We start from the raw sequence: 10,771 nt of genomic DNA, 5'->3' as shown, positions 1-10,771 counted from the left end.
CTCTCCCTGCTAATGTGAGCCTGCGTGAAAACAGATGGAGAGAGTGTGAGCAGGGCACATGGCACTGCATGGAATGTTTGTGTAGTGAGCGGAGACATGGACGGGATGAGGACGTGAGCTCCAGAGGATATGAGCCTGATGGAGATGTGAGGGTGTGTGTGAGAGTTAGTGGTGTTGTCCCTTGAGGTGTGAGATCACTGTGGATGTGTGATGGTTTTGTGAGTGTGAGTGTTGAGAGTGATGAGAAGAGTGAATTAACCAAACAGAATGGATGAAACCATTCATCCTGTGGTGGCACTGGGTGGCTGTCCTTTGGCAAGGCATTCGTGCTGACCACCACTGCCACCGCCTGCCATGCTGGATTGGTGATGCCGCTGCCCAGCCAGGACGAGGGTAGAGGACACTGCACAGCATCCAAAAGGCATCCCAGTGACGCATCATTAAACCTGGGGACTGCAGTCTTTTTGCCTTTTGTAGACACCTTCCCTGCAGTAGTTGTGGGCTGGAAGCGCTGAGATGTGTGTGTATGGCTGCACTTCAACTATGGCGCCCGGCGTGCTGAAGCGGCGAGGTGATGGCATGGCGGACGAATGAGATCCCGCCTGCCATGGAAATGGTGTGTTTCCCGGGAATGCATAACTGATGCGGTGGGTTTGGGACGATTCGATGTGAAAAGCCGCCATTGCGGCCAATGTTTTGCCAGCCCACTACCGCACTCAGTGCAAATCTGGGACGATTCCGCCCCATGACTCCCACTTCAGTTTTTCCATCTCCCTCAGACTATCCTCAAATCTACCAAAGCACAGGACCATCCACCCTCACCACCACTGACAACAAAGCAGCGCCAACCTGACCCTTTCCCTCTCCTTAAATAAGCAAACCTTTTTTTGCTCTCTATGAAGCATGTAGTTATTTCAAATACGTTATAGAATGAGTATATTATTGATTATAAATTGCCACTCTCTTCTCCCTCAGTTTCTCCAATCCCACCCCTTTTCCATTTCCCATTTCAGGAATAAGTTTCATAACTTTAAACCGAAGTCTTTTTACACTAGATATGCTGGGTATTATGTGGATCATCGGTCCCCTGTTTTAAAAATGATAAGTTATCTCAGAAGAACTGTAGCACAGTGATTTTGCTGCTTTAACCTCACTGGACATTTAGTGGTGAGTTTCTAAATTGTGCGACTTAAATTTTTATCCTGTATTGTGGAACTCAGGAATCCTCTTATGTACAATGGTTGAGTCAGGGTGGGATGAGTAAGGTCTTTGCATAAGTGCCTGTGTCACATAGAGCAGTACTACCTACAGCAGTATTAATTGAAGACTTGGTTCGAAAACTGCTCACGTCAAAGGTGGATAGCAAGGAATTTTAATTATGCATATTGTGTCACTGACTAAGAAAAACTGATGAAGTGCAGACCTGTAGTCTGTTTCCCATTTTGCATGGTTTGCAATGCATGATGATGCAGCTCGAGGTCAGTGACTGCATGATTATAAGTTCACTCTGCAGTTTTACATTTGGGCAGTTGAGCAGGCTGCAGCATTTTTGCATTTCAAAGTCACTAGCTGGGTGGCGAGGGTGTAAATTGGCTCATCAAAGGAAAAGTGGTATGTCAAATGCATAACTTGCATACTCCAAATAAATGTAAATTTGGAGTTAGCGTAATTTAAATTGTATAAATCAGAATAAAACAAACTATTAGGCTCAGTAGTATTTTGTGATGAAATTTTCTTTTTATAAACTTTTGTTATCTTTAGTAACCTTTTAACATTTGAAGTATTTGATGTTGTTACTTCTGTTTTGTTTTAAGATTTGCCATATTTAAACAAATTAAAAATGTCTATTCATATGGGAAGTTAGAAATGCCCATTTAAAATCTATTCATGCTGGAACGTTGATTGCTAAAAGATATCGCTCGTTAGCCTATAAAGGGCCACTACATGAAAGCAATTTAATGCATCAGTTAACGTGTGAACAAATAGTGGAAAGATTTAATCATATACAGTGCTGTGAAGTAGTTAGGAAAAAGGTGACAAGGTAGTGCACAATGTAGGGTGAAACAATTTGCATTTGGATAGCACCTTTTAAGATAAAAAAAATTCCAAGGTGCTTCACAGATAGATGTAAAAAATGGTTTAGTGCCAGGGAATGAGATGCGATTAAAACTTGGCGAGGAGATGGGTTTTTGAAGGTTTTTAAATGAGGAGGTAGATGGAGATACAGTGCAATTTAGGGAGGTAATTACAAAAATCTGACAGCAGCATCTGAATACACAGAGTGGACAGAGAGTGATATACACCTAAAAGAAGTGGCTGCAGAGGAAGTAGATGCTTTGGTTCTAATCTTCCAAAATTCCTCAGATTCTGGAAGGGTCCCAGTGGATTGGAAAATAGCAATTGTAATGCTTTTATTCAAGAAAAGGAGGAGACAGAAAACAGGGAACTATAAGCCAGTTAGCCTGACATGTGTTATAGGGAAATTGCTAGAATCTATGATTAAGGAGGTTATAGCAGGATACTTGGAAAATCATCATGGGATCAGGCAGCATCAACACGGTTTTGTGAAAGAGAAATCGTGTTTAACTAATTTATTCAAGTTCTTTGAGGAAGAAACAAGCAGGTTGGATAAAGGGGAACCCTTGTGTACTTGGATCTCCAAAAGCATTTAATAAGGTGCCACATTAAAGGTTATTACACCAGGTAAGAGCACATGTAGGGGGTAATGTATTAGCATGGATCAAGGGATAAATGGGTCTTTCCCAGGTTGGCAAGCGATAACTAGTGGAGTGCCACAGGTATCAGTGCTGCGCCTCAACTGTTTACAATCTATATCAATGACTTGGATGAAGGGACTGAATGTATGGTAGCTAAATTTGCCGATAACACCAAGATAGGTAGGAAAGTAAGTTGTCAAGAGGAGGTAAAGAGTCTACAAAGGGAAATAGATAGGTTAAGTAAGTGGACAAAAATTTGGCAGATGCAGTATAATGTGGGAAAATGTGAACTTGTCCATTTTGGCAGGACAAATGGAAAAGCTGTATGCTATTTAAATGGAAAGCGATTGCAGAATTCAGTGGTACAGAGAGATCTGGGTGTCCTGGAACATGAATCACTGTGCCATCGCACATCGTACAGCAAATGATTAGGAAGGCGAATAGAATGTTGGCAATAATTGCAAGAGGAATGGAATATAAAATTAGGGAAGTTTTACTGCAGCTGTACAGGGTGTTGGTGAGACCACATCTGAAGAGCTGTGTACAGTTTTGGTCATCTTCTTTGAAAAAGGATATAATTCAATCATAAGCAGTTCAGAGAAGGTTCACTTGACTCATTCCTGGGATGAAGGGCTTACCTTAAGAAGAAAGGTTGAACTGGCTGGGCCTATACTGAATGGAGTTTAGAAGAATGAAAGGTGATCTTATTGAAGCATATAAGATCCTGAAGCGACTTGATAGGGAGAATGTTTCCACTTGTGGGGGAGACTAAAACTAGGGGACAGCATTTAAAAATAATAGATCTAAGGAATAAGAGGAGAATTTTTTTCTCTCAGAGGGTCATTAGTTGGTGGAACTCTATTCCCCAGTGGTGTCACTTCCCTTTGCTGAAGGGCCTTGGTTCAACTCTAATACCCGCACAACAAAGATCAGGTACTTAGTGCAACCTTAACATAAGGATCTGTGTTATTAGCTGGGTGGCGAGGGTGTAAATTGGCTCATCAAAGGAAAAGTGGTATGTCAAATGCATAACTTGCATACTCCAAGTGCCATTGTATATTTAATGTATTCAATACTACAAGTGCTGAGCTTTAGGGAAAATATTTCCATCGTAATATTGTTTTTCACCTTGGATTAATTCAAGTATATAATTTACAAACAGAAAAGGTTGCTTCGTGTTTTCCTGCAATAGTTTCATTTGTCAAGAACATTACAATCAGGAAGAAAACGCAACATTTAATCTGTGAGAACTGATTGAACAATGGCAGCTCGTCCGATCCAGGAAAACATAGTGAAGCTTCCAGACTTTGTCCAGTTGAATGACCTGGCTTGTGAAACAACAGGAGCAAAGGTAGGCTTGCATTGGCACTCATTAACTTGTCAAGGACTTTGTGGAATGAAGAAGTAAATAAATTGTATTTATATCAGAACTTTAATTTCTCTAAGTGGTTTAAAACCATTGGATTACTTTGGAAGTGTAGTTAATCTTGTTATAGAGAGAAGTGTGGCAACTAGTTGGCACACAAGAAAATCCCATGAACAGCAAATAAATGAATGGATGACCGAACTAATATATGTTTGGAATGTTAGACATGTCACTGGGGAAATTCCCTACAGTTCTTCAAACGTGAAATGGGATCTTTGACATCTAATTGAACAGAGCTCAATTTAATGTCTCATGCAAATCCCAGCACCTCTGACAATGCAGCACTCCCTCAGCCTAGAGCCCACATTCTGTTTGTGAATAAAAACAAAAAACTGCGGATGCTGGAAATCCAAAACAAAAACAGAAATACCTGGAAAAACTCAGCAGGTCTGGCAGCATCGGTGGAGAAGAACAAAGTTGACGTTTCGAGTCCTCATGACCCTTCAACAGAACTAAGTTAATATAGGAAAGGGGTGAAATATAAGCTGGTTTAAGGTGGGAGCTGGGGGGAGAAGTGGGGGGGTGGTGGGGGGGAGAAGGGGGGGTGGTTGTAGGGACAAGCAAGCAGTGATAGGAGCAGATAACCAAAAGATGTCACAGACAAAAGGATCAAAGAGGTGTTGAAGGTGGTGATATTATCTAAAAGAATGTGCTAATTAAGAATGGATAGCAGGACATGCAAGGTACAGATAGCTCTAGTAGGGGTGGGGTGAAATAAGACTAAAAGGGCATAAAAGGTATAGATTTAAAAATAATGGAAATATGTGGGAAAAGAAAAATCTATATAAATTATTGGAAAAAAACAAATGGGAGGGGGAAGAAACGGAAAGGAGGTGGGGATGGAGGAGGGAGTTCAAGATCTAAAGTTGTTGAACTCAATATTCAGTCTGGAAGGCTGTAAAGTGCCTAGTCGGAAGATGAGGTGCTGTTCCTCCAGTTTGCGTTGAGCTTCACTGGAACAATGCAGCAAGCCAAGGACAGACATGTAGGCAAGAGAGCAGGGTGGAGTGTTAAAATGGCAAGCGACAGGGAGGTCTGGGTCATTCTTGCAGACAGACCGAAGATGTTCTGCAAAGTGGTCGCCCAGTCTGCGTTTGGTCTCTCCAATGTAGAGAAAACCGCATTGGGAGCAATGAATGCAGTAGACTAAGTTGGGGGAAATGCAAGTGAAATGCTGCTTCACTTGAAAGGAGTGTTTGGGCCCTTGGACGGTGAGGAGAGAGGAAGTGAAGGGGCAGGTGTTGCATATTTTGCGTATGCATGGGGAGGTGCCGTAGGTGGGGGTTGAGGAGTAGGGGGTGATGAAAGGGTTGACCAGGGTGTCACGGAGGGAACGATCCCTACCGGGGGGGTGAAGGGAAGATGTGTTTGGTGGTGGCATCATGCTGGAGTTGGCGGAAATGGCGGGGGATGATCCTTTGAATGAGGAGGCTGGTGGGGTGATAAGTAAGTACAAGGGGGACCCTATCATGTTTCTGGGAGGAGAAGGCGTGAGGGCGGATGCGCGGGAGATGGGCCGGACACGGTTGAGGGCCCTGTCAACTACAGTGGGTGGAAAGCCTCGGTTAAGGAAGAAGGACGACATGTCAGAGGAACTATTTTTGAAGGTAGCGTCATCAGAACAGATGCGACGGAGGCGAAGGAACTGAGAGAATGGGATGGAGTCCTTACAGGAAGCGGGGTGTGAGGAGCTGTATTCGAGGTAGCTGTGTGAGTTGGTAGGCTAGTAATGGATATTGGTGGACAGTCTATCACTAGAAATTGAGACAGAGAGGTCAAGGAAGGGAAGGGAAATGTCAGAGATGGACCATGTGAAAATGATGGAGGGGTGGAGATTGGAAGCAAAATTAATAAATTTTTCCAGGTCCTGACGAGAGCATGAAGCAGCACCGAAGTAATCATCGATGTACCGGAGAAAGAGTTGTGGGAGGGGGCCGGAGTAGGACTGGAACAAGGGATTTTCCACATACCCCATAAAGAGACAGGCATAGCTGGGGCCCATGCGGGTACCCATAGCCACACCTTTTATTTGGAGGAAGTGAGAGGAGTTAAAGGAGAAATTGTTCAGTGTGAGAACAAGTTCAGCCAGACGGAGGAGAGTAGTGGTGGATGGGGATTGTTCGGGCCTCTGTTCGAGGAAGAAGCTGAGAGCCCTCAGACCATCCTGGTGGGGGATGGAGGTGTAGAGGGATTGGACGTCCATGGTGAAGAGGAGGCGGTTGGGGCCAGGGAACTGGAAATTGTTGATGTGACGTAAGGTGTCAGAGGAATCACGGATGTAGGTGGGAAGGGACTGGACAAGGGGAGAGAGAAGGGAGTCAAGATAACGAGAAATGAGTTCCGTGGGGCAGGAACAGGCTGACACGATCGGTCTGCCGGGACAGTCCTTTTTGTGGATTTTGGTTAGGAGGTAGAAGCGGGCTGTCCGAGGTTGGGCGACTATCAGGTTGGAAGCTGTGGGAGGAAGATCTCCAGAGGAGATGAGGTCAGTGACAGTCCTGGAAACAATGGCTTGATGTTTAGTGGTGGGGTCATGGTCCAGGGAGAGGTAGGAGGAAGTGTCTGCGAGTTGACGCTCAGCCTCCGCGAGGTAGAGGTCAGTGCGCCAGACAACAACAGCACCACCCTTGTCAGCGGGTTTGATGACAATGTTAGTGTTGGACCTGAGAAAACGGAGTGCAGTAAGTTCAGAGAGAGACAGATTAGAATGGGTGAGAGGAGCAGAGAAATTGAGATGACTAATGACAAAACTATACCTTTTATGCCCTTTTAGTCTTATTTCACCCCACCCCCACTAGAGCTATCTGTACCTTGCATGTCCTGCTATCCATTCTTAATTAGCAGATTCTTTTAGATAATATCACCACCTTCAGCACCTCTTTGTTCTTTTGCCTGTGACATCTTTTGATTATCTGCTCCTATCACTGCTTGCCTGTCCCAACAACCACCGCACCCCTCCTTCTCCCCCACTTCTCCCCCCTCCCCCCACCTTAAACCAGCTTATATTTCACCCATCTCCTATTTTTACTTAGTTCTGTTGAGGGGCCTTGAGGACTCGAAACGTCAACTTTGTTCTTCTCCACCGATGCTGCCAGACCTGCTGAGTTTTTCTAGGTATTTCTGTTTTTGTTCTGTTTGTGAATCTTTGGAGGTGGTGTTTTTTGTTTTTTGTTTCAATGATGCACACAGGCCGTTGACACTGTAGCTGAGCTAACTTTATTGATAACACATTTTCCTGATTTATTTGGACTTTCGGAAGGCTTTCGTCAAAGTCCCACATAAGAGATTGGTGTGTAAAATTAAAGCGCATGGGATTGGGGGTAGTGTATTGAGATGAATAGAAAACTGGTTGGCAGACAGGAAACAAAGAGTAGGAATAAACGGGTCTTTTTCCAAATGGCAGGCAGTGACTAGAGGGGTACCGCAGGGATCGGTTCTGGGACCCCAGTTATTCACAATATATATTAATGATTTAGATGAGGGAATTAAATGTAATATCTCCAAATTTGCAGATGACACAAAGCTGGGTGGGAGGGTGAGCTGTGAGGAGGATGCAGAGATGCTTCAGTGTGATTTGGACAAGCTGAGTGGGTGGACAAATGCATGGCATGTGAATAAATGTGAGGTCTAACCTTCGGTGCTGAGGTCAGGTGACCCCCTATCTACTACAGAGTACCATATAGTATCTACTACTGGAATCGACTATCACAACCAGTGATGATCTTGACATTCCCCTTTTTAAAAAAAAAACTTTTATACAACTCAAGTACACAAAGTCTTTTATCTATTCTTTCTGACACTGTTTTGATCTGTCTTTTTGTCTTTTACTCATCTCTGTATCTCTGTTTTTTTCACAATTCTTCCACTGGATGTTCTGAATGGTGTCAGAGGTGATTTTGAAGGACAAGGGGCCTTCTCCAGCTCTGTGTCACTATCACCCCTTGGATAGTTTTCAGGACTCTTAGGCTTTGTTTGGTTTCCTGTTGCTTCACTGGTGCATTCTCGTTTTTGATCTTCACTTACACTTTCTAGTTCAGAGCAGGGTTGTGTTTCATTTCTTTTCCGCAATAATTTCCGATTTCTCCTATACTGTTGTCCGTTTGGAGTCTGCACTATGTAAGACCTTGGTTCTCCTGTGATTCCTGTGACAACAGCAGGATTCTGGATCCCTTCATGCTGAATCCTCACTGTCTCTCCCATGTTCAGGTTGGGCGCCTTGATCAAAGTACTTTTTCTGCTTCTGCTGTCTCAGTTTGAGCAGGTCCTGCACCCTGTAGCTCACTGGCTGTGGAAATAACAGTTGGGGTGCAGTTGCAAACTTAGTTCTTAGTCTTCTTGCCATCAGGAGCTGTGCTGGAGATGATCCAATGCCCTCTAATGGAGTATCCCTGAAATCCAGCAGAGCCAGGAAGGGGTCTGTTCTGCCCGCCTTTGCCCTCTTCAACAGGTGTTTTAAGGTCTGCATGGTACACTCCACCATTCCGTTGGATTATGGATATTTGGAACTTGGCGTAGTGTGGCAAAACTCCCAGTCTTGTACAAATTTGCGAAACTCAGTGCCTGAGAATCGCGGACCGTTATCTGAGGTGAGCACTTTAGGTATGCCATGGCGAGCAAAAATTGATTTTAAATAATTTGTTACAGTGATGCTCTTACTATAATTTCTCAGCAGCGCAGACTCAAAAAACTTTGAGTAATTATCTACTGCTAGTAGGTACTCACTGTTGTCAAATGTGAACAAGTCCACTCCAATTTTCTGCCCGAACTTCTCTGGGACACTGTGTGGTTGAAATGGTTCTTCTTGTTGCGATTTACTGTCCTCTTGGCACACTGCACATGCATTCACCATTTCACCGATTGTGCTCGCATTCCAGGCCATACAAAACGCCTGTTGAAGAAGGCAAAGGCGGACGGAACAGACCCCTTCCTGGCTCTGCTGGATTTCAGGGATACTCCGTTAAAGGGCATTGGATCATCTCCAGCACAGCTCCTGATGGAGAGAAGATTAAGAACTAAGTTTGCAACTGTGCCCCAACTGTTATTTCCACAGCCAGTGAGCTACAGCATGCAGGACCTGCTCAAACTGAGACAGCAGAAGCGGAAAGCCAGGACAGTTCCCAAGCCAGGCTTTGAAGAATCCACTGAGATCTTGGCCAGCTGGCTGACATCGTAATACTTTAACACCGGTGCTTGGGTCAGTGTTGTCTTCAGACTTGTCAAAGCTTCCTGGTGACTTTGTTCCCAGTGCCATTCCATATTATTTTGTAGGAGTTCTCTGAGAGGTGCTGTCAGGTCTGACATGTTCGGAATGAATTTCCCAAGATAGGTCACCATTCCCAAAATCCTCTCCAAGTCTTTCTTACATTCTAGGGTTGGCATGTTCACAACTGCTTCAATTTTATTCAGGTCCGGCTTCAGTCCCTCACTTGTTAGCACATGTCCCAAGTACTTGATTTCATGAAGACCTATTTTACACTTTTTCTTCTTCAACTTGGGGTTCCTTTCTCTAGCTGTGGCCAGCACTTGCCTCAGTCTGTGGTTGTGTTCTTTACGTGAGGCTCCCCGGACCAGCACATCGTCAATATAGGTTTCCACACCCTCTAACCCTTCAAACAGCTGCTTCGCTGTTCTGTGGAACACCTCTGGAGCTGAATTAATACCAAAAGGTAAGCGTAAAAACCTGTATCGTCCGTATGGTGTGTCAAAGGTCCAGAGATAGGAATTGCGTTCATCCAGCTTGACCTGCCAGAAGCCTGAACTCGCATTCAAGACTGAATAGTACTTAGCATCAGCTAGCTTACACATGATCTCTTCTACTGTGGGCAGCTGGTAATGCTCTCTTTGTACTGCCTGGCTTAGGTCTCTGGGATCCAGACAGACTCACAGATTCCCATCTGATTTTTCTACAATTACAATTGGATTAACCCACTCTGTTGGTTCTTCAATTTTCTTGATGATGTGAAGTTTCTCCATTTTGTCCAACTCTGCTTTCAGTCGGTCTTTCAGCATTACTGGTATTTTCCTGGGCGGGTGTATTTTGGGTGTCAAAGTTTTGTCAATCTTGATGGTGTATTCTCCTTTTAGGCAACCGAACCCCTGGAACACATCTTTATACTTGCTCAGGATGTCACTAGTGGTGACAGTCAATATTCTCTTGATTAGCTTCAGATTTTCACAAGCTTTGATTTCAAGAATGGGGTTTGCATCAGTTTTCACCACTATGAATGGAAGTACTTGATACTGTTTTTTGTAGTTCACTTTAAGTGTGCATTTGCCTTCTACTGCAATTTTTTCACCTGTACAAGTAGACAGTTTCACTTTTGTTTTAGTTAGCTATTTTCCTTTGCTTATCTTACAATACAGGCTTATGGGAATGACATTTGCTTGTGCACCTATGTCAAGCTCGAAATCCACCAGCATGTTGGCAATTTTTAAATCAACCTTCCATACGTCTTCTTTGGAATTTGTTGTTACTGCACCAATGAAAAGTTCAGTTTTTAGTGTCTGTGTCATCATCTGCAATCATGTGCACTTTCCTTTGATTTACACATCTTAGTGAAGTGATTTAGTTTATCACACTTACAGTACTTTCCGTAGGCTGGACAACTACATGGTAAATGCTCTGTTC

At 43.9% G+C, this 10,771-nt stretch overlaps 1 protein-coding gene across 7 annotated transcripts in view; it reads left to right on the top strand.

Moving 5' to 3' along the window:
• Nucleotides 1-1,512: 1,512 nt before the first annotated feature.
• The window catches only part of allc (allantoicase), a 68,884-nt gene continuing 59,625 nt past the window's right edge, over nucleotides 1,513-10,771 (top strand). Inside the window, exons 1-2 of one of the 7 annotated variants that reach the window (XM_078541672.1) lie at nucleotides 1,513-1,611; nucleotides 3,910-4,068. In XM_078541672.1, coding sequence (XP_078397798.1) covers nucleotides 3,979-4,068 — 90 coding nt within the window. In that variant the 5' untranslated portion in view covers nucleotides 1,513-1,611; nucleotides 3,910-3,978. Of the gene's footprint in view, nucleotides 1,616-3,675; nucleotides 3,737-3,879; nucleotides 4,069-10,771 lie in introns of those variants that run through there. The other 6 variants (XM_078541671.1, XM_078541673.1, XM_078541670.1 and 3 more) reach the window with 6 other exon arrangements.

This window comes from Cetorhinus maximus, chromosome 5, assembly GCF_964194155.1.
Source record: "Cetorhinus maximus chromosome 5, sCetMax3.hap1.1, whole genome shotgun sequence".
NCBI classification, from domain to species: domain Eukaryota; kingdom Metazoa; phylum Chordata; class Chondrichthyes; order Lamniformes; family Cetorhinidae; genus Cetorhinus; species Cetorhinus maximus.
Note: the sequence above shows the minus strand (reverse complement) of the source record. Positions and strands in the feature narration are given on the sequence as shown.